This window comes from Nuphar pumila, chromosome 4 (assembly GCF_984573655.1).
Source record: "Nuphar pumila chromosome 4, dmNupPumi1.hap1.1, whole genome shotgun sequence".
Classification (NCBI taxonomy): Eukaryota; Viridiplantae; Streptophyta; class Magnoliopsida; order Nymphaeales; family Nymphaeaceae; genus Nuphar; species Nuphar pumila.
Window position 1 is genome coordinate 23,599,698 of NC_143252.1, and position 24,137 is coordinate 23,623,834.

Here is a 24,137-nt window from a genome sequence, read left to right on the forward strand (position 1 = left end):
ATTCATTAAAAACCATGATTTGAATTGGATTGATTTCACAAGAAACCTAGATTTTTATTTTATCAAGTTTTAACTGCAATACAAATAAATAATTTTTGATTGCTGTAAAAAAACATGAAACTAAACATAAAAGTGCCTAATTAATCTGTTCGGCTTTAATAGGAACCAACTGACTGAAGCAGATACATAGGGCGGCTTTTAGCTGGAATGAGTATATTGTTTTTCTAAAAATAATAAAAAACAGTGACAAGGTGACAACTACTCCATATTACGAAAAGGGGAAGGGTTAGTTTCATCCCACTCCATGCTTTCACATACCCTATGGATGATAGGAGCGACATGCAACGCAAGATGTGAGACGGTTGCCTCCCAAACACAACAACCATGCTAACATTAGCCATACTAAAGCATCCGCCACACCTATAAAGCTGCGGGTCACTTTTATGGCCTTGCAATCTCAAAAATGATGGAAGGAATTACGGTATCCCTCCTGTCGCTGCTTATTCTCTGCTCCTTTCTCTTCATTTGTGGGCATGCTGCACAGACAACACAATCCTTCAAGCTCCCAGGCTATTCTGGGGACCTCTCTGCAAAAGTGATCCATTGGAATTCAGAGCTGCTAGCAACACAGTCTCCTGCCCAAGTGGTCTTCCATGGTGGATCCAAAGAGAAGGACCGGATTGCTACACTTCCGGGTCAACCCAGAAATGTGAGTTTTGCACAGTATTCCGGATATGTCACCGTTGATCCGGCAGGTGTACGATCGCTGTTTTACTATTTTGTTGAAGCAGTGAATAATTCCAGTTCTAAGCCGCTTGTCCTGTGGCTCAATGGAGGTATGTATGCAAAGAAGATTAGCAGCGTATTCTATCTGGTATATATAGTGACCAACGTTTTGAAGCGCAACTTGTGGGCCCCAAAATATTATGGTATTTTAAGAAATCTTTGTTTTTATCGCATTTTGATAAGGAAAAATCTCTCCAATCAGTTTATATGGAAAAAAGAGCAAAAATATCAAAGTGTAAGTTGGAAAAGTAAAATAGCCAACATTTTACCTACCTTATGCTGATATAAATTTAAATGTTCTAAAAAAAAATATGATTGTTTTTGTCCAAAACAGTAACATTGGGATAATAATACAATATTATTGACCTTTTTAAACGGCGAGTAAAAGTTCAAACTTTTTTTTTTTTTTTTCACAAAATTATTGCAAAAGATCTGTCACACTGGCTGGCTACCACTAGACAGTAAACACTTTCACATTTATTGTCATGGAAATTGCCATATATCAATCTTGCACGTTAAGTGCTGAATAAATATTTATATAAATAATGTGAAATGGCTCTAGCAACAAATTACTAAATTTAAGTGAGAGTTTCGTGTTTTCTTTACTTGATGGGTGGCATGCATGGTGTTTAGATTTAAGAAAAGAAAACCTAAGAGATCACTCTAAAATTTTGGTTTTCAACAACTCAGGCCCTGGATGCTCCTCTTTGGGTGCGGGGGCAATGCAAGAGCATGGACCATTTCGTGTGGATGCAAGCGGAAAAGCTCTTAAAAGTAACCCATACTCTTGGAACAATGGTGAGTTTCATGTCATTCCTTTATTTCATAATGTATGTTAATTTATCAGCCAATAAATGTTTTACAGTTTGAGTTTCCTTAAGGAGACGAACTGGTAGAAATCGAATTGAATCATGCGTAATCAAATTCAGATTAGGATTCAGATACGGATAGAATATGTCTTCAATTAGCTGGTTGAATATGTTTTATATGTAATTGGGTTAGATTTGCCATCGAAATCGTAATCAGATTTGAATGCGAAGCTGCATACTAAATCTGATCCTTTTTATTAATCAGGTGGTACTTTGTTTACCAAATGAGACTAGCTAATCAAATCCGGTTGGATATAAAACCCAAAGCAGATCACTGGACATCACTAACTTTCAAGCCCTCTCTTTCTTTCTTGGTAATGTTTTGATGACAATAGAAATACACGACTTGTTGGATTTTAAATATCCTGGTGCTACAAGTTGTCGTAAGAAACTCAAGAAAATTAAGGTCCATTTCAAATTATAATTTTAACATGTTAATTACTAAGAGGAGGTCCGTTTCTTCTATGCTGACCACATTATTTGCTGAAGTCTCTACTAGTTTAATGTCTGCTGCAACCCCTTGCACTCTTCTGTTGTTGTTATTGTTTTGTTTCTTTTTTCGATGAATGAATGATGATTCACTTTATCTCATAAACAAGCACCGAAACATGTCTATTAACGTCCTAAAACATTTGCAGCGGCGAACATTCTCTACGTGGAATCACCAGTGGGGGTTGGATTCTCATATTCGACAAATGAAAGTGACTATGACTCACATGGGGACACCAAGACTGCACTTGACAATTATCAATTTCTAGTGAATTGGTTTGAACGATTCCCAGAATATAAGTTGCGTGAATTCTATGTCAGCGGTGAGAGCTATGCAGGAAACTACGTGCCCCAACTTGCTTCACTAATCCTAGAAAACAATAAGAAATCAAGTTATGTCATCAATCTCAAAGGAATTATTGTAAGTACATTCACGTCCTTGATAGAGATCATTATCAGATGGACTATTAAAAGTTGGCGTAGTTTCTTTTGTTACACTACCATATCCTAGATCATCTCATATTCATGTTTTCGTTTCATATTGTTCACAATTACCTTGCACATTTTCCAATTGTACGTTCTCTTATTCTCATGCAATGCATGGAAAACTGAAAGCTAAGGTTCCACTAGAATGCAACCAATAACTTGATGCCTTTGGTGTGATAATTTCGACAGCTTGGGAATCCAGTTGTTGATGAGTTGGAAGATATGAGAGGGAGGTTTGAGTACCATGCATCTCATGCAGTTATATCAGATGAAGCAGCCAGAGAGGTGAGACAAGCTTGCAATTGCCCCCAGTGCGAGAGGTCTGACACATGCTACGATAAGCTATTTGACTCCATTCCTATGGGCGTCACGTACAACATCTACGACATCTACCAACACCCCTGCCGTGACCCTCGTAGCCCAGATAACCCTTGGTTGAAGGACGATGTAAGTTACTTGATTCACACAAATTTTGGAAGAAAAGTTATTATATATCTTTGTTTCTTTTTTCAAAATGACTTTGATACCACAACAATCTTTGGAGTTTGGTTCCAACTTACTATTATGGTAAAAAAATGTTACTCACACATATCCAATAGGTGTCCATGCACTTATGGGGGCATTTGTTTCGGGGACTGGCCTGGAAAGGGCACCCTGTTCTGTTCTGTCCTATCCTATCCTGTCTACCGATAGCCCTGGAAAATTATGGTAATTTTTCTTTTTCAAAAGTGTCTGTTCTGTCCTTTCCTCCCCTGTTCCATGCATGGGGGAGGTCCGAAGAAACCTGCAAGTGACCAAGAATATGAAGATGGGTCCAACAACAATGTACTTTTACAATCATGAGCTCTAAATCTTGATCTGGTACAGCAGATCTTGGTTTAGGTCTGGTTTCCAAATTTATCAAACAATGAATCACTTTCATAGCTGATCTGAAATGGGCTTCAGACATAATCAGGATCCAATTAGAAACATGTTACATTGGGCCTGATAGCCTATCAAACCCATTTAGGCCTGTCTTGGTCTGGGTCCCATTTGGTGCATGGACAACTCAGATCTGACCCATATATAGCAGGTAAAATCATTTTGCGCCCGCGCGTTAGAATAAAAGAACATGATTGTAATTCTCGATCGACCCGATGAGTAGTAAGTAAATTAACGTTTGTCATATTTTGCAACATTGATTAGCCTCATGAACTATACGACTGTATGGATACGCCGACCACCAATTATCTTAACCTTCCTCAAGTCCAAAGAGCTCTACATGTCAATTCTGCTGCCTTCGTCAAGCCTTGGCAAAAGTGTAGCGTGTAAGTGATCAACTCTCTTGTCATCATCTTCTTCTTTTTCTGCTACAACCTCTGCTTCTATTTCTACTAACATCTACCGTTGATGTTCTTGAATCTACAGCATTGTTGCTCGCACGTACTCAGAGAGAGTTTCCAGCAGCATACCAATCTTAAAGAAGATCATGGAAAGTGGGATTCCTATGTGGTACTACAGGCAAGTGTACACATAAACATGCAATCCAAACCCTTCTAACAAAGTTCGGCCTTGGTTGCAATATCCGTATTCACTAATATCTCCTCCCATCTTGAATTGCAGTGGTGATTTTGATTCCAGAGTTCCGGTAACAGCCACGATGTACTCACTGAGACTGCTTAACTTGACCGTGGAGAACGATTGGCGCAGTTGGTACAGGAACCCCATTACGGTACCATAGCTAGAATGTAGAAAATCTTTCATTTCTGAAGATAGTAAAAAAGGAAATGCAGAAAATCGAGCTCAGTTCTGGTCCAGAGCCAATCCAGCGGGGCAATAGAATTAGGCATTGGCTTCAAAGCAGCTTCAGCCATTCTGGGTCTGTGCTGCTCTCTAGCAGCTGCTTCTGCAGATGACCCCTCACTTAAACTAATTGAACTTCAACACCTGTTTTACTCTAGTAATAGTAGTAGGATTGTTGGATTTCACCAAACGCGTCAGACCGACATAGATGTATGTATGCATTTTTGCATATATTGGCATAATCTTCTCTTAAAGAAAGCCACAGAACAATTTATCTTTCGTATTCAACACCATCGATTTATTAAGAACATTTCATGGGGTATAATTTTGTTATAAAAGACACGATTTTTTTTCAATTGACAAAATTTAGTGGATTGGTACTTTTGATTTTTAAAACTCTTAAAAACCATCTTAGGCAAAAGAAACAGACGATCCAAAACATGTCCTTTAACAAATAAATTATGATTCGTATCTATAGAAGTTCACCCACAAAAATTTGTCAAAGTATTAAAAAGTTCGTTTTTTACTAGAGTACCATACTATGGGGAGTAGCTTAGACACACACATACACATGCACAAAATGCTCTTTGGATTGTTTAAAAAGGCATACTTGAAAAATGAATCTCTATATAATCGTGCCACGTATGAAGTACATATTACGTGATAGAAGTGGCTAGATGACTGGAAGTCAAGTTACAGTTTCTACATTTTTTCAGTAATTCTCCCGAAGGATATATATATATATCTATGCTTTGAACTTTCAAGAAGTAATCAACATTGTTGAAAATAAACAAAGAGACTGTCAGTGGTTCCAAACCAATGCAAGGTATTAGGAGAAATCAAAGCAAAAATAATTACAAATTATAGAAAAATTTACAATCTCGCCTGACTTTTGACCAATTTAGGAACACGCGGCTAACTTTTGAGATTTTATAGGTACCCGCTTTGGTTAGCAACTCAAGTGGGTTTACCCTAGTCAAACCATGGTTTTATCATATTAAAATTATGTAATACCCTATTCTTTCCCTTCATAGTTTGTACCAGTACTTCACCAGAACCCCCAATTTAAAAACACAAGGTTTCTTCAACCGACTTGAAAACACCGGAGCTTGTCTTCCTGTCCAGTTGCGGTTGTCAGAGTGTTTGCACCCCCACTGGTTTTGGGCTGCTAGAATTCCCCCAACTTGGTGCATTTGACTCTCTGTTTCAAGGTAAAAGAAATGAAAGTAAATAAAGTCTTTTTACATGGTTGGAACATAATAAACCCATTTGAGTCAAGAGAGGTGGGTGCTTGTAAAATAATTTACTAATCGATGGGTGTATTTGTAAATTCTCAAAAACTAGGCCTGTCTTTGTAGATAGGACAAAATTCATGCAGGTATTTGTAAATTTTTGAAACTTATATTGTAAAAGGTTTCTTGATTCATAAAACATGAAGATATGGTACAACATGGAGAACGATAATCCACTTTAGGCAAATACTATGAAGCCTACTTTGAGAAGATTTGCCATACATTTTCAACCTAAGAATTGGAACATGAATGTCCACTTGGAGCAACCAAGATCAGTCTAAGGACTCTTGAGATGAATTTTCTACTGAAAAATAACAAGCTTTGATATATAGTCTATGGGCAAGCCTACTATATATTGGTAGCAAGTTCTAGATCCAAGAACACCTTAATTTTTTATTTTCTTTGTTTTTCTTGTTTTTTACATTTTCTTTGTTTTTCACTTTGTGAAGCTTGATCTAAATCTTAGTTGATTCTTCAATTTTTTTTTCTTCTTCCTGCCCGCTGCAGCTTGCTGGATATACTATTCAATACAAAGGAAACTTGACACTTACTACTGTGAGAGCAGCCGGTCATTTGGTTCCAATCAGACAACCAGCTAGTAGCTTGGTCATGTTTAGCAGCTTCATCCAAGGGCACCAACCCCCCCGATCCACAATCTTTCCATACTAGTGATTTTAAAAGAGAAATGTGAAGCAACATGTACTTAGAACTTGTTTGTTTGTTTAAGTATTAAATCATTGATTATCTCTTTGTTTTTAAAGAAATGCAAATATTATATATTCATCATTCACCGTTCGTCTTACAATGTTGTCATGACACAAAGAGCTACGACTCCACTGTTGCCAAGAATGCTTCCTCAAGCTCCCTTAGAATCGTTTTTTTGATTACTAGCAAATTTGGGACAACTCTCTCAAAGGTGACTTCATTCAGGTGCATCCAAATCTACCTCCTGTTATCAGAATCCAGCGCCTCCATCTAAGGTCTTACACGGTTTTCGAAAGATGTTCTAAGGTTGGTGAGACTTTTGGTCTGTTTGAGAAAAGTCCAGGAGTGCATTCATCGAGTCTAACACGAGATTGATATTGTCCACTAAGTAGAAGTGGTTCTACTTAGTGCCTAGGCAATTCTAGACCTCAAAAAGGTTGATACCACCTTACACTAACTGGATGAACCCTAAGACTGCGAAAACAAGTCAAAGGGATAAGGATGAAGGAGGAAAGATGTAACACCCCGATCTGGGACCTCAGGAGTCCGAGTTCGGTTGGTATTACTTTCCAAAGAGAAGAGTGCAAAGCTTACACAGAGAAAACGTGGCTGAAAAAACTTTTCATTTCATTCTCATAAATCAACATTTTCCTTACAATTGTTCATCATTCATAATAAAATAAAGCAAATACATCTTATTCAATGACAAGGAAAGTAAAAGATACCAATGCTCTGCTGAAGAGGAAGAAATTGCTCACAATTGAATGATCTAATGCCTGAAACCTACAATTGTAATTAAACAAAAATGAGAGTGAGTCTACAACCCAGTAAGAAATAATCATAAGTAAATAAACAACAATTTACAACTGTAGTGGGTTCTAAGTCCCTAGTCTTATTTTAATTCTCGATACACCACACATGTTTGTATATTTTAATTTCCCTCATTATCATTCTCAAATACTCTCTTTCACACAACTATTTCTAGGCTGACTATACCGGTAATAGTCATCTATGGGCGTAGCAACCCTGTAGAACACCACAATTCTACATGTTGGACAAACAATGAACCATACACTCCCAGTGGTCCCCGACCCACTAGGCACTGCAGTGTACCACCACGGGGACCCCACCGGTAGCTAGCCGGGAGGTCAAGATCGTAATCTCGGCATGGTTCATGCTACATCCTAACCATGATGGTTATCAACCATCCATGATCCTCTAGAGTCCCAAACCAGTGTGAGTGAAATCTTAAGTCATAACTAAGTTCACACATTGAACAATATTCTCAAATTCAAAGTTCACTCGTTCTCTCACGAGTGGTGTCATGACTAATCACAACAATCTCATTCTTAATCTCATGATGACATTAGGACTCACACCGCTCTTCACTTAGCACGCAATGATATAGTGTCTCTACATCATTAAATCACCGGCGGCCCACTCTCCATGGTGGCTGCACTCTGGCCGCGAACCAGGTAGCCCTTGCCACAGGTCGCCACTTCCGGGATTTAAGGGGGACTGCATGCTGAACTCTAAATATCCATTCATACTACATGAATGAACTAAATGAGACTCAAAACCAAACTCAAATCTCATTACAATGCATGACAGTAATGATCAAATAAACATCATTTACAATTGCTTTCTATCATGCAGGACATATTACAACTAACATGTATTTCACAATAAATATGTATTTAAATGAACTCATAATGTCAAACATGAAACTTATTCATGTCATGGTCTCACTAAAAGCTATCATGCTAATCACATAACTTCTATAGCACTACGATGACAAACAACGTGAAACCAGTTTATTCACCTCTAAAATTACTTATAATATCCCTTACCTCAAGTGCTGACTCTGTGCTCTCTCCAAAATCGAGCCTCACGAAGCTCTAACACTAGGATCTGGTCATTAAGGTAATATACTTTAATCAGTTCACAAACTTCTTACTAAAATTACCAAAATACCCCTACTGAATCTTATTAAAGAAACCATGGTTTCTGTACTACTAGTTTGACTGGAGTTCATAGACCAATGGATTCCTCTTTTTAATACGAATTCAACGCACTAAACCTCACTCGATTCCGAGTTCGGAATGCGAAGATATGTCCATTTTACTGAAATGGATCTCACGGATCCAAATCGATCTCTTGGTACATTTCGGATTTCGGGTCATCCGAGACTATCTTATGATCCAACTCTTATCTGGATCCAAACCCTATCTGTTTGTATTCAGATCCATTTCATAACTGGATCCAAAAGTGCTTGACTGGATCCAGAAAGTCTCACCGGGTTTGAACTGGATCCGTTCTTTTCTGACTGGATCCAGAATAGCCTGACTGGATCCAGGATAGATAGGTTGGATCTGGGCCTGTTGGACTGGATCCTGGACAGTCTGATTGGATCCAGACCTGCCTGACTGGGTCTAGACCTGCCTAACTGGGTCTAGATCCGAGACTGATCCAGTCAGATCTGGACCTGGTTAATCTGGATCTGACACAGGTCCAGATTGAATTGGATCTGAACTAAAAAACCAGATCCAGACCCGAATGGTTCAGTTTGGACCTTGTTTCAACCGGGTCGGTTCAGACCCGATTCGGTCTGAACCGGTTCGACCCGAACCAGCATAACCAACCCAGTTGACTTGAACCGGTTCGACCTCAACCGGTTCGGCTTGAACCTGGTTCGGCCTGAACCGGTTCAGCTTGAACCGATTCGGCCTGAACCGGTTCGACCTGAACCGGTTCGGCTTGAACCGGTTCGGCTTGAACCGGTTCACCCAACTCTCACGACCCGGTTCGGTCTGGGTGCGACCCGAACCGACCCGGTTCGGTCTAGGTCGCACCCAGGCCGAACCAGATTTTTTTTTTTTTAAACACTCGGTCTGGGCGCGTCCCAGACCGGAGGGCTCGGTCTGGGTCGCACCCAGACCGACCTGGTTCGGTCCGGTCACCCCGGACCGAGCCAGTCTTCCCCGATAAAACCCTCACAGGGGGCGGAAAAAGGGCATCGCCCCCTTTCCGTCCCCCCAGCTTACAGAGAGGGGCCGACCACCGGAGCCGACCCTTCTCTGTCTATAACTCCGACAGGAGGGGTCGGCCACCGACATCGGCCACCCCCCTCCTCCTCTCTTTCTCTCTCAGATTTTTTTTTTTTGCAGCTCGCTGGCAATAATGGTTGTCGGCCCCCTTTGCTTCGACGGAAAAGAAGAACGAAGAAGAAGATGAGGAGGGTGGAGCTTACCTCGCTGTCGTCGTCGCCGTCGCCGTCAGGTAAGTCTTTCTCTCTCTCGCTCCCCCTTCACTCTTTGCCTCTCTCCCTCTGCCGCTCGTTTGGTGCGATGGAGGGAGGCTGCGTGAGGGTTTTTATAACCCTCACGCAGGGTGAGGATAACCCTCACCCCCGCGGATCTTGGGGGTGAGGCTTATCCTTCCCCCTCCCGTTACGCGGTTTCCCCTTTGGGAAAACCGCAGTTTCCATAAAATTTTATTTTATTTTTTTAAATTTAGTGCTTATCTTCTCCGGCGACTCTGCCGGAGGGGGTTTTACAAAAGAAGGCCTAGGGGGTAGGAGAGAGGGAGAGAGAGAAAGAAAGTCTACCTCCAAAGGGAGGATGATTTCTTGAGATAGTGAAAGCCAACTTTGCAAGACCCACAAAATTTCAAGAATTTAAATAAGGATTTTGGTAATCAATACAAATTTTTTTATTTTCCTATTGTGTGATTGATTTATATTAAATTACTATTGATTTATATTAAATTACTATGTTCTTAGTTTAACTTTGGTACAATTAACAAATAAATTAAGAAATTTGATTAATTAGCAATTAAATCAAATTATTAAATTTTTTATTGAAATAAGTAATTTGGTGAATAATTACCTTGTTAAAGCATAATTAACCATTTCAGTAATTAAATGATAATTGCACCCATTTTTTTTTTTAAATATATTAAAAGCATTGCTTCTGTAACACTCCAAATCCGAGACCTGAAAATCCAAGATTTTTTTTTTTGTAAAAGCCCTTTTCTCTTGAACGCAACAAAAAGATTTTCATATTTAATTTGTGTTCCCAAAATTCAGTCTAGTTATAATTAGATAAACACACTCACATAGGGCTTATTTGAACAAAGTAACATTCAAATATAATTCAATAGAATAACTTATTTAAAATGTGAGATCCACATATGTCCTTAACAAAATTCAATTAAAATAAATTTAAATAAACCAAACTTATTCTACTAAAGGCCCCAAACAAATCTAGAATTTGCAGCAGTCAGATTATGCTCCCATATGCAATATTCTGTATCACTTTTAATAGCTCATTAAAATTTTAAATTACAGAGGGTCAGACTACAACCAGTATGAGTAGGAAAACCATAGCAGTGCATCCATGCACAATACTAAAACACAATAAGCCATACACCAATCCTCAATAATTCCATTGCAACATAGAAACAACTAATGTAGTCAAATAACATAATTTTTCAATATATGCATTATAAAAGAAAACAAGAATGTATCATACATAAACATTAACATCAATCAATTCATGTTTTCAACATAACAAAAATTCAACTCTTTGAAAATTACACTAATTTCACAATGAACTCCTTGAGTTCCATCCAACTCGAGGAACACTTCCTCTCATGTGTTATCTGAATCATATCTCGTTCAGATATACATGACAACTCATCCTATTTGAGCTACCATCCCATTCAGATCCATAGTGTACACCATGTATACCAACATGTGCCAAGCATTACAACACTATATACATGCACCTGTATTCATTTATGACCATGCATCAATGTGAAGAGTTATATCATGCATGTCTAACTTTCATTCAGTATATCAAAAAATGTTTCTAAGTTTCTAATGCAATGTTTTGCTTTTTACTCAACCTATGGGTACCATTGCAGGAAGCCACTCAGAAACAACCAACCCACAAGAGTGTTTATTATTCTATGTATTTTAATTGCCCATGATTCCAACTGAATTTGTCATACACTGAGACGAGTCTACCATGACCACACCAGTCAAACTCAAGAAAAAACCCCAGTGTTAAACAAAATGATCACCCCTTACTCTATAGAGTTAACTGGACTCACCTAAGCAGTATGTCTAGGATCTCTTATAATCGAGGGTGAGAAACCCAGAAGACACCTCTAAAAATTCTACTCCCCTTGGAGGTATACCCCTCTACCCTCTCTATGGTAGAGAATGCAACATGTAGGTTAATCAATTATTAATATTTATTTTTTTCTTTCTTTAGATTAATGCATTTTTTAATTGTCGAAGCTAAGATATTAATGCCACCATCAATCTTACATAGCATGTTGATTTGGTGCTAGTGTCATACTCATGGTCTTACTCTACACTCTGCATGTCAATGCTTACCCAGACTCACATGACGAATGAAACCCTATGCTAATGCTTACATGGTCTTACATAGCCCATCAATCCAGTAGCTCATGCCTCACATCTCGACCCTCATCGCTAGTTTGATGTCTCATGTCACACCGACCCGAATTCACATGCTAACTGACCCACAATTCATGATAATAAATTATCAACTTGCACATTGTCATTCGCTTACACACAAGCGTATCATGCACATAAACACTTCATGCCATGCTATAGTTTCTCATTTTTTTCTTTATATGACATGCACCACATGAATTCATTATTAGATGACAATACACATCGTAATATCATGCTTGAACATAAGCATATCATGCATCACATACAAATACATATAACATGCCTTACACCAAAACATATCATGTGTTATGCTTTGCATTAGTGTTTCAGATACATATCTTTCATAAGCATCATACCATTAAGCTAATTTACATAATTTTTTTTCAACTTTTTCAATAATACATTCAACCCAATGACATTTGAACATGTACATAAACATCGCATGATATCACAGGTACACTTAGGCTATTAGACATCAAGTCATACACATTCGCAAGTTAGTTCCCTGAACTTGCTGAAAATTGCTATTCAGAGAAAATCAACAAAAAATAACAATTAGATGACAAAAAATAAAATTTTTGCAGAGACATCCCACATATGTCCCAAAAATCCTAAATTCAAGCTCATTTAAGTCAAGGTTGCACTGTCAATTGCACACAACTATATCATTTTCAAAATAAACAATTTGGCATATTTCAATAACGAGCAGAGCAGAAGAGTACTTTCAGAGTGCTGCACGAGCAGAGCCTGCTGATGCAGAAGCTCTCAGTCGATACACGAACTTCTTGTGGTTGGCTCGCAAGGATATCACCGCGGCCGAAGAGACTTTCTTGGAAGCCATTGCTGCCGATCCTGGTAACACTTTCTATGCGGGGAATTACGCTCATTTCTTGTGGAACACTGGCGGTGAAGACACTTGCTTCCCTCTTGACGAAGCCTGAAAGATCCCTTGTTAGTTACTGATAATTTGAAAGAGGAAGAGGATTCAATTTAACTGTGAAGTGATCTCGCTCTGTTGTTTTTTCGGGGATAAACGCAAAGCGAGTAATTCAAGTTAATGGGTTACTTTCGTCTCCCTTATCTGGGGGAAGGCTCCAGAGAGATGCCACCCTTTTCCTGCAACTAGAATATGTTCGTCTTTGTTAGCTTTCTTTTGCAGTGCTGACAGAGTCGTTGGGTAACATGGTTTCTTAGGTTTCGTGATCAGCCTTCCTTTTGTTTCTGGCTAATGCTTGTTGTCTGCCCAGGATGACCCCATTCTAACATACTAACCGATAGTAATTATTCGTGCAGCACTCTGAAAGTACTCTTCTGCTCTGCTCGTTATTGAAATATGCCAAATTGTTTATTTTGAAAATGATATAGTTGTGTGCAATTGACTGTGCAACCTTGACTTAAATGAGCATGAATTTAGGATTTTTGGGACATATGTGGGATGTCTCTGCAAAAATTTTATTTTTTGTCATCTAATTGTTATTTTTTGTTGATTTTCTCTGAATAGCAATTTTCAGCAAGTTCAGGGAACTAACTTGCGAATGTGTATGACTTGATGTCTAATAGCCTAAGTGTACCTGTGATATCATGCGATGTTTATGTACATGTTCAAATGTCATTGGGTTGAATGTATTATTGAAAAAGTTGAAAAAAAATTATGTAAATTAGCTTAATGGTATGATGCTTATGAAAGATATGTATCTGACACACTAATGCAAAGCATAACACATGATATGTTTTGGTGTAAGGCATGTTATATGTATTTGTATGTGATGCATGATATGCTTATGTTCAAGCATGATATTACGATGTGTATTGTCATCTAATAATGAATTCATGTGGTGCATGTCATATAAAGAAAAAAATGAGAAACTATAGCATGGCATGAAGTGTTTATGTGCATGATACGCTTGTGTGTAAGCGAATGACAATGTGCAAGTTGATAATTTATTATCATGAATTGTGGGTCAGTTAGCATGTGAATTCGGGTCGGTGTGACATGAGACATCAAACCAGCGATGAAGGTCGAGATGTGAGGCATGAGCTACTGGATTGATGGGCTATGTAAGACCATGGAAGCATTAGCATAGGGTTCCATTTGTCATGTGAGTCTGGGTCAACATTGACATGCAGAGTGTAGAGTAAGACCATGAGTATGGCACTAGCACCAAATCAACATGCTATGTAAGATTGATGGTGGCATTAATATCTTATCCTCGACAATTAAAAAATGCATTAATCTAAAGAAAGAAAAAAATAAATAGTAATAACTGATTAACCTACATGTTGCATTCTCTACCATAGAGAGGGTAGAGGGGTATACCTCCAAGGGGAGTAGAATTTTTAGAGGTGTCTCCTGGGTTTCCCGCCCTCGGTTATAAGAGATCCTAGACATACTGCTTAGGTGAGTCCAGTTAACTCTATAGAGTAAGGGGTGATCATTTTGTTTAACACTGGGGGTTTTCTCTCGAGTTTGACTGGGTCGCGCCCAGACCGAGTGTTTAAAAAAAAAAAAATCTGGTTCGGCCTGGGTGCGACCTAGACCGAACCGGGTCGGTTCGGGTCGCACCCAGACCGAACCGGGTCGTGAGAGTTGGGTGAACCGGTTCAAGCCGAACCGGTTCAAGCCGAACCGGTTCAGGTCGAACCGGTTCAGGCCGAACCAGGTTCAAGCCGAACCGGTTGAGGTCGAACCGGTTCAAGTCAACTGGGTTGGTTATGCTGGTTCGGGTCGAACCGGTTCAGACCGAATCGGGTCTGAACCGACCCGGTTGAAACAAGGTCCAAACTGAACCATTCGGGTCTGGATCTGGTTTTTTAGTTCAGATCCAATTCAATCTGGACCTGTGTCAGATCCAGATTAACCAGGTCCAGATCTGACTGGATCAGTCTCGGATCTAGACCCAGTTAGGCAGGTCTAGACCCAGTCAGGCAGGTCTGGATCCAATCAGACTGTCCAGGATCCAGTCCAACAGGCCCAGATCCAACCTATCTATCCTGGATCCAGTCAGGCTATTCTGGATCCAGTCAGAAAAGAACGGATCCAGTTCAGACCCGGTGAGACTTTCTGGATCCAGTCAAGCACTTTTGGATCCAGTTATGAAATGGATCTGAATACAAACAGATAGGGTTTGGATCCAGATAAGAGTTGGATCATAAGATAGTCTCGGATGACCCGAAATCCGAAATGTACCAAGAGATCGATTTGGATCCGTGAGATCCATTTCAGTAAAATGGACATATCTTCGCATTCCGAACTCGGAATCGAGTGAGGTTTAGTGCGTTGAATTCGTATTAAAAAGAGGAATCCATTGGTCTATGAACTCCAGTCAAACTAGTAGTACAGAAACCATGGTTTCTTTAATAAGATTCAGTAGGGGTATTTTGGTAATTTTAGTAAGAAGTTTGTGAACTGATTAAAGTATATTACCTTAATGACCAGATCCTAGTGTTAGAGCTTCGTGAGGCTCGATTTCGGAGAGAGCACAGAGTCAGCACTTGAGGTAAGGGATATTATAAGTAATTTTAGAGGTGAATAAACTGGTTTCACGTTGTTTGTCATCGTAGTGCTATAGAAGTTATGTGATTAGCATGATAGCTTTTAGTGAGACCATGACATGAATAAGTTTCATGTTTGACATTATGAGTTCATTTAAATACATATTTATTGTGAAATACATGTTAGTTGTAATATGTTCTGCATGATAGAAAGCAATTGTAAATGATGTTTATTTGATCATTACTATCATGCATTGTAATGAGATTTGAGTTTGGTTTTGAGTCTCATTTAGTTCATTCATGTAGTATGAATGGATATTTAGAGTTCAGCATGCAGTCCCCCTTAAATCCCGGAAGTGGCGACCTGTGGCAAGGGCTACCTGGTTCGCGGCCAGAGTGCAGCCACCATGGAGAGTGGGCCGCCGGTGATTTAATGATGTAGAGACACTATATCATTGCGTGCTAAGTGAAGAGCGGTGTGAGTCCTAATGTCATCATGAGATTAAGAATGAGATTGTTGTGATTAGTCATGACACCACTCGTGAGAGAACGAGTGAACTTTGAATTTGAGAATATTGTTCAATGTGTGAACTTAGTTATGACTTAAGATTTCACTCACACTGGTTTGGGACTCTAGAGGATCATGGATGGTTGATAACCATCATGGTTAGGATGTAGCATGAACCATGCCGAGATTACGATCTTGACCTCCCGGCTAGCTACCGGTGGGGTCCCCGTGGTGGTACACTGCAGTGCCTAGTGGGTCGGGGACCACTGGGAGTGTATGGTTCATTGTTTGTCCAACATGTAGAATTGTGGTGTTCTACAGGGTTGCTACGCCCATAGATGACTATTACCGGTATAGTCAGCCTAGAAATAGTTGTGTGAAAGAGAGTATTTGAGAATGATAATGAGGGAAATTAAAATATACAAACATGTGTGGTGTATCGAGAATTAAAATAAGACTAGGGACTTAGAACCCACTACAGTTGTAAATTGTTGTTTATTTACTTATGATTATTTCTTACTGGGTTGTAGACTCACTCTCATTTTTGTTTAATTACAATTGTAGGTTTCAGGCATTAGATCATTCAATTGTGAGCAATTTCTTCCTCTTCAGCAGAGCATTGGTATCTTTTACTTTCCTTGTCATTGAATAAGATGTATTTGCTTTATTTTATTATGAATGATGAACAATTGTAAGGAAAATGTTGATTTATGAGAATGAAATGAAAAGTTTTTTCAGCCACGTTTTCTCTGTGTAAGCTTTGCACTCTTCTCTTTGGAAAGTAATACCAACCGAACTCGGACTCCTGAGGTCCCAGATCGGGGTGTTACATCTTTCCTCCTTCATCCTTATCCCTTTGACTTGTTTTCGCAGTCTTAGGGTTCATCCAGTTAGTGTAAGGTGGTATCAACCTTTTTGAGGTCTAGAATTGCCTAGGCACTAAGTAGAACCACTTCTACTTAGTGGACAATATCAATCTCGTGTTAGACTCGATGAATGCACTCCTGGACTTTTCTCAAACAGACCAAAAGTCTCACCAACCTTAGAACATCTTTCGAAAACCGTGTAAGACCTTAGATGGAGGCGCTGGATTCTGATAACAGGAGGTAGATTTGGATGCACCTGAATGAAGTCACCTTTGAGAGAGTTGTCCCAAATTTGCTAGTAATCAAAAAAACGATTCTAAGGGAGCTTGAGGAAGCATTCTTGGCAACAGTGGAGTCGTAGCTCTTTGTGTCATGACAACATTGTAAGACGAACGGTGAATGATGAATATATAATATTTGCATTTCTTTAAAAACAAAGAGATAATCAATGATTTAATACTTAAACAAACAAACAAGTTCTAAGTACATGTTGCTTCACATTTCTCTTTTAAAATCACTAGTATGGAAAGATTGTGGATCGGGGGGGTTGGTGCCCTTGGATGAAGCTGCTAAACATGACCAAGCTACTAGCTGGTTGTCTGATTGGAACCAAATGACCGGCTGCTCTCACAGTAGTAAGTGTCAAGTTTCCTTTGTATTGAATAGTATATCCAGCAAGCTGCAGCAGGCAGGAAGAAGAAAAAAAAATTGAAGAATCAACTAAGATTTAGATCAAGCTTCACAAAGTGAAAAACAAAGAAAATGTAAAAAACAAGAAAAACAAAGAAAATAAAAAATTAAGGTGTTCTTGGATCTAGAACTTGCTACCAATATATAGTAGGCTTGCCCATAGACTATATATCAAAGCTTGTTATTTTTCAGTAGAAAATTCATCTCAAGAGTCCTTAGACTGATCTTGGTTGCTCCAAGTGGACATTCATGTTCCAATTCTTAGGATGAAAATGTATGGCAAATCTTCTCAAAGTAGGCTTCATAGTATTTGCCTAAAGTGGATTATCGTTCTCCATGTTGTACCATATCTTCATGTTTTATGAATCAAGGAACCTTTTACAATATAAGTTTCAAAAATTTACAAATACCTGCATGAATTTTGTCCTATCTACAAAGACAGGCCTAGTTTTTGAGAATTTACAAATACACCCATCGATTAGTAAATTAATTTACAAGCACCCACCTCTCTTGACTCAAATGGGTTTATTATGTTCCAACCATGTAAAAAGACTTTATTTACTTTCATTTCTTTTACCTTGAAACAGAGAGTCAAATGCACCAAGTTGGGGGAATTCTAGCAGCCCAAAACCAGTGGGGGTGCAAACACTCTGACAACCGCAACTGGACAGGAAGACAAGCTCCGGTGTTTTCAAGTCGGTTGAAGAAACCTTGTGTTTTTAAAATGGGGGTTCTGGTGAAGTACTGGTACAAACTATGAAGGGAAAGAATAGGGTATTACATAATTTTAATATGATAAAACCATGGTTTGACTAGGGTAAACCCACTTGAGTTGCTAACCAAAGCGGGTACCTATAAAATCTCAAAAGTTAGCCGCGTGTTCCTAAATTGGTCAAAAGTCAGGCGAGATTGTAAATTTTTCTATAATTTGTAATTATTTTTGCTTTGATTTCTCCTAATACCTTGCATTGGTTTGGAACCACTGACAGTCTCTTTGTTTATTTTCAACAATGTTGATTACTTCTTGAAAGTTCAAAGCATAGATATATATATATATCCTTCGGGAGAATTACTGAAAAAATGTAGAAACTGTAACTTGACTTCCAGTCATCTAGCCACTTCTATCACGTAATATGTACTTCATACGTGGCACGATTATATAGAGATTCATTTTTCAAGTATGCCTTTTTAAACAATCCAAAGAGCATTTTGTGCATGTGTATGTGTGTGTCTAAGCTACTCCCCATAGTATGGTACTCTAGTAAAAAACGAACTTTTTAATACTTTGACAAATTTTTGTGGGTGAACTTCTATAGATACGAATCATAATTTATTTGTTAAAGGACATGTTTTGGATCGTCTGTTTCTTTTGCCTAAGATGGTTTTTAAGAGTTTTAAAAATCAAAAGTACCAATCCACTAAATTTTGTCAATTGAAAAAAAATCGTGTCTTTTATAACAAAATTATACCCCATGAAATGTTCTTAATAAATCGATGGTGTTGAATACGAAAGATAAATTGTTCTGTGGCTTTCTTTAAGAGAAGATTATGCCAATATATGCAAAAATGCATACATACATCTATGTCGGTCTGACGCGTTTGGTGAAATCCAACAATCCTACTACTATTACTAGAGTAAAACAGGTGTTGAAGTTCAATTAGTTTAAGTGAGGGGTCATCTGCAGAAGCAGCTGCTAGAGAGCAGCACAGACCCAGAATGGCTGAAGCTGCTTTGAAGCCAATGCCTAATTCTATTGCCCCGCTGGATTGGCTCTGGACCAGAACTGAGCTCGATTTTCTGCATTTCCTTTTTTACTATCTTCAGAAATGAAAGATTTTCTACATTCTAGCTATGGTACCGTAATGGGGTTCCTGTACCAACTGCGCCAATCGTTCTCCACGGTCAAGTTAAGCAGTCTCAGTGAGTACATCGTGGCTGTTACCGGAACTCTGGAATCAAAATCACCACTGCAATTCAAGATGGGAGGAGATATTAGTGAATACGGATATTGCAACCAAGGCCGAACTTTGTTAGAAGGGTTTGGATTGCATGTTTATGTGTACACTTGCCTGTAGTACCACATAGGAATCCCACTTTCCATGATCTTCTTTAAGATTGGTATGCTGCTGGAAACTCTCTCTGAGTACGTGCGAGCAACAATGCTGTAGATTCAAGAACATCAACGGTAGATGTTAGTAGAAATAGAAGCAGAGGTTGTAGCAGAAAAAGAAGAAGATGATGACAAGAGAGTTGATCACTTACACGCTACACTTTTGCCAAGGCTTGACGAAGGCAGCAGAATTGACATGTAGAGCTCTTTGGACTTGAGGAAGGTTAAGATAATTGGTGGTCGGCGTATCCATACAGTCGTATAGTTCATGAGGCTAATCAATGTTGCAAAATATGACAAACGTTAATTTACTTACTACTCATCGGGTCGATCGAGAATTACAATCATGTTCTTTTATTCTAACGCGCGGGCGCAAAATGATTTTACCTGCTATATATGGGTCAGATCTGAGTTGTCCATGCACCAAATGGGACCCAGACCAAGACAGGCCTAAATGGGTTTGATAGGCTATCAGGCCCAATGTAACATGTTTCTAATTGGATCCTGATTATGTCTGAAGCCCATTTCAGATCAGCTATGAAAGTGATTCATTGTTTGATAAATTTGGAAACCAGACCTAAACCAAGATCTGCTGTACCAGATCAAGATTTAGAGCTCATGATTGTAAAAGTACATTGTTGTTGGACCCATCTTCATATTCTTGGTCACTTGCAGGTTTCTTCGGACCTCCCCCATGCATGGAACAGGGGAGGAAAGGACAGAACAGACACTTTTGAAAAAGAAAAATTACCATAATTTTCCAGGGCTATCGGTAGACAGGATAGGATAGGACAGAACAGAACAGGGTGCCCTTTCCAGGCCAGTCCCCGAAACAAATGCCCCCATAAGTGCATGGACACCTATTGGATATGTGTGAGTAACATTTTTTTACCATAATAGTAAGTTGGAACCAAACTCCAAAGATTGTTGTGGTATCAAAGTCATTTTGAAAAAAGAAACAAAGATATATAATAACTTTTCTTCCAAAATTTGTGTGAATCAAGTAACTTACATCGTCCTTCAACCAAGGGTTATCTGGGCTACGAGGGTCACGGCAGGGGTGTTGGTAGATGTCGTAGATGTTGTACGTGACGCCCATAGGAATGGAGTCAAATAGCTTATCGTAGCATGTGTCAGACCTCTCGCACTGGGGGCAATTGCAAGCTTGTCTCACCTCTCTGGCTGCTTCATCTGATATAACTGCATGAGATGCATGGTACTCAAACCTCCCTCTCATATCTTCCAACTCATCAACAACTGGATTCCCAAGCTGTCGAAATTATCACACCAAAGGCATCAAGTTATTGGTTGCATTCTAGTGGAACCTTAGCTTTCAGTTTTCCATGCATTGCATGAGAATAAGAGAACGTACAATTGGAAAATGTGCAAGGTAATTGTGAACAATATGAAACGAAAACATGAATATGAGATGATCTAGGATATGGTAGTGTAACAAAAGAAACTACGCCAACTTTTAATAGTCCATCTGATAATGATCTCTATCAAGGACGTGAATGTACTTACAATAATTCCTTTGAGATTGATGACATAACTTGATTTCTTATTGTTTTCTAGGATTAGTGAAGCAAGTTGGGGCACGTAGTTTCCTGCATAGCTCTCACCGCTGACATAGAATTCACGCAACTTATATTCTGGGAATCGTTCAAACCAATTCACTAGAAATTGATAATTGTCAAGTGCAGTCTTGGTGTCCCCATGTGAGTCATAGTCACTTTCATTTGTCGAATATGAGAATCCAACCCCCACTGGTGATTCCACGTAGAGAATGTTCGCCGCTGCAAATGTTTTAGGACGTTAATAGACATGTTTCGGTGCTTGTTTATGAGATAAAGTGAATCATCATTCATTCATCGAAAAAAGAAACAAAACAATAACAACAACAGAAGAGTGCAAGGGGTTGCAGCAGACATTAAACTAGTAGAGACTTCAGCAAATAATGTGGTCAGCATAGAAGAAACGGACCTCCTCTTAGTAATTAACATGTTAAAATTATAATTTGAAATGGACCTTAATTTTCTTGAGTTTCTTACGACAACTTGTAGCACCAGGATATTTAAAATCCAACAAGTCGTGTATTTCTATTGTCATCAAAACATTACCAAGAAAGAAAGAGAGGGCTTGAAAGTTAGTGATGTCCAGTGATCTGCTTTGGGTTTTATATCCAACCGGATTTGATTAGCTAGTCTCATTTGGTAAACAAAGTACCACCTGATTAATAAAAAGGATCAGATTTAGTATGCAGCTTCGCATTCAAATCTGATTACGATTTCGATGGCAAATCTAACCCAATTACATATAAAACATATTCAACCAGCTAATTGAAGACATATTCTATCCGTATCTGAATCCTAATCTGAATTTGATTACGCATGATTCAATTCGATTTCTACCAGTTCGTCTCCTTAAGGAAACTCAAACTGTAAAACATTTATTGGCTGATAAATTAACATACATTATGAAATAAAGGAATGACATGAAACTCACCATTGTTCCAAGAGTATGGGTTACTTTTAAGAGCTTTTCCGCTTGCATCCACACGAAATGGTCCATGCTCTTGCATTGCCCCCGCACCCAAAGAGGAGCATCCAGGGCCTGAGTTGTTGAAAACCAAAATTTTAGAGTGATCTCTTAGGTTTTCTTTTCTTAAATCTAAACACCATGCATGCCACCCATCAAGTAAAGAAAACACGAAACTCTCACTTAAATTTAGTAATTTGTTGCTAGAGCCATTTCACATTATTTATATAAATATTTATTCAGCACTTAACGTGCAAGATTGATATATGGCAATTTCCATGACAATAAATGTGAAAGTGTTTACTGTCTAGTGGTAGCCAGCCAGTGTGACAGATCTTTTGCAATAATTTTGTGAAAAAAAAAAAAAAAAGTTTGAACTTTTACTCGCCGTTTAAAAAGGTCAATAATATTGTATTATTATCCCAATGTTACTGTTTTGGACAAAAACAATCATATTTTTTTTTAGAACATTTAAATTTATATCAGCATAAGGTAGGTAAAATGTTGGCTATTTTACTTTTCCAACTTACACTTTGATATTTTTGCTCTTTTTTCCATATAAACTGATTGGAGAGATTTTTCCTTATCAAAATGCGATAAAAACAAAGATTTCTTAAAATACCATAATATTTTGGGGCCCACAAGTTGCGCTTCAAAACGTTGGTCACTATATATACCAGATAGAATACGCTGCTAATCTTCTTTGCATACATACCTCCATTGAGCCACAGGACAAGCGGCTTAGAACTGGAATTATTCACTGCTTCAACAAAATAGTAAAACAGCGATCGTACACCTGCCGGATCAACGGTGACATATCCGGAATACTGTGCAAAACTCACATTTCTGGGTTGACCCGGAAGTGTAGCAATCCGGTCCTTCTCTTTGGATCCACCATGGAAGACCACTTGGGCAGGAGACTGTGTTGCTAGCAGCTCTGAATTCCAATGGATCACTTTTGCAGAGAGGTCCCCAGAATAGCCTGGGAGCTTGAAGGATTGTGTTGTCTGTGCAGCATGCCCACAAATGAAGAGAAAGGAGCAGAGAATAAGCAGCGACAGGAGGGATACCGTAATTCCTTCCATCATTTTTGAGATTGCAAGGCCATAAAAGTGACCCGCAGCTTTATAGGTGTGGCGGATGCTTTAGTATGGCTAATGTTAGCATGGTTGTTGTGTTTGGGAGGCAACCGTCTCACATCTTGCGTTGCATGTCGCTCCTATCATCCATAGGGTATGTGAAAGCATGGAGTGGGATGAAACTAACCCTTCCCCTTTTCGTAATATGGAGTAGTTGTCACCTTGTCACTGTTTTTTATTATTTTTAGAAAAACAATATACTCATTCCAGCTAAAAGCCGCCCTATGTATCTGCTTCAGTCAGTTGGTTCCTATTAAAGCCGAACAGATTAATTAGGCACTTTTATGTTTAGTTTCATGTTTTTTTACAGCAATCAAAAATTATTTATTTGTATTGCAGTTAAAACTTGATAAAATAAAAATCTAGGTTTCTTGTGAAATCAATCCAATTCAAATCATGGTTTTTAATGAATAATGAACACATCTACAGGTTTTGGACTGCACCTAAAATATTTAAAACAAGGGAAAAGGGTTTGGGAAGAAACAAAGATAAGGAATTAACTGAGTTTAAAACAATTACATGAGGCATGTGCACATATAAGAGGATAGAGGAGTAGGCAATGATAGGCCGAACATGATGCTGATGGCACTGCAATAAATCAGACCTTTACTGGTGCTAAGTAAAATTCTGCCTAATGCCAATAAAAGTATTGGCATTGATGTCAATGAATTTTTATTGGCACTAAAATAGCTATAGAAAAACAGTTTTTTTGGCGCTAAAAAAGTGCAAGAAAAAATGCCTTTCCCTCATTTTGTTTTAACTCCCAAGGGTTTTTTCGCTTCTTCTTTTCCCTCATTTTTTCTCTTCTCTTGTGACACCTCAGGATAGCTTTGTTTTCTGACTCTTGAAAATTATTAACTTCACTTGATGAAAATTTGAATTATCAAATTTGATAG

The 24,137-nt window shown here is 38.6% G+C and overlaps 2 protein-coding genes across 2 annotated transcripts; one reads left to right on the plus strand and one right to left on the minus strand.

Moving 5' to 3' along the window:
- Positions 1 to 466: 466 nt before the first annotated feature.
- Positions 467 to 19,284, plus strand: LOC149839652 (serine carboxypeptidase-like 26). The gene is made up of 10 exons (XM_090004907.1): positions 467 to 836; positions 1,477 to 1,584; positions 2,294 to 2,565; positions 2,820 to 3,077; positions 3,816 to 3,937; positions 4,038 to 4,130; positions 4,233 to 4,341; positions 9,624 to 9,688; positions 12,607 to 12,752; positions 19,139 to 19,284. The coding sequence occupies exons 1-10, from the start codon at positions 467 to 469 to the stop codon at positions 19,282 to 19,284; spliced, it is 1,689 nt and encodes a 562-aa protein (XP_089861033.1).
- Positions 19,285 to 19,303: 19 nt separating this feature from the next.
- On the minus strand, positions 19,304 to 23,187 carry LOC149839653 (serine carboxypeptidase II-3-like). The gene is made up of 7 exons (XM_090004908.1): positions 22,818 to 23,187; positions 22,070 to 22,177; positions 21,089 to 21,360; positions 20,577 to 20,834; positions 19,717 to 19,838; positions 19,524 to 19,616; positions 19,304 to 19,421 (listed from the first exon to the last, which is right to left on the minus strand). Exons 1-7 carry the CDS (start codon positions 23,185 to 23,187, stop codon positions 19,304 to 19,306), a joined length of 1,341 nt encoding a protein of 446 aa, XP_089861034.1.
- Between the last annotated feature and the right edge of the window lie 950 nt (positions 23,188 to 24,137).

Bases quoted from the DNA above. Each gene is read 5' to 3' on its own strand.
- LOC149839653 (XM_090004908.1), bottom strand. From the start codon at position 23,187: ATGGAAGGAATTACGGTATCCCTCCTGTCGCTGCTTATTCTCTGCTCC. The intron at 22,178-22,817 runs GTATGTATGCAA...TCAACAACTCAG, and splicing joins TGTCCTGTGGCTCAATGGAG to GCCCTGGATGCTCCTCTTTG. The intron at 19,617-19,716 runs GTAAGTGATCAA...TTGAATCTACAG, and splicing joins CCTTGGCAAAAGTGTAGCGT to CATTGTTGCTCGCACGTACT.
- LOC149839652 (XM_090004907.1), top strand. From the start codon at position 467: ATGGAAGGAATTACGGTATCCCTCCTGTCGCTGCTTATTCTCTGCTCC. The intron at 1,585-2,293 runs GTGAGTTTCATG...AAACATTTGCAG, and splicing joins CCCATACTCTTGGAACAATG to CGGCGAACATTCTCTACGTG. The intron at 4,131-4,232 runs GCAAGTGTACAC...CTTGAATTGCAG, and splicing joins ATTCCTATGTGGTACTACAG to TGGTGATTTTGATTCCAGAG.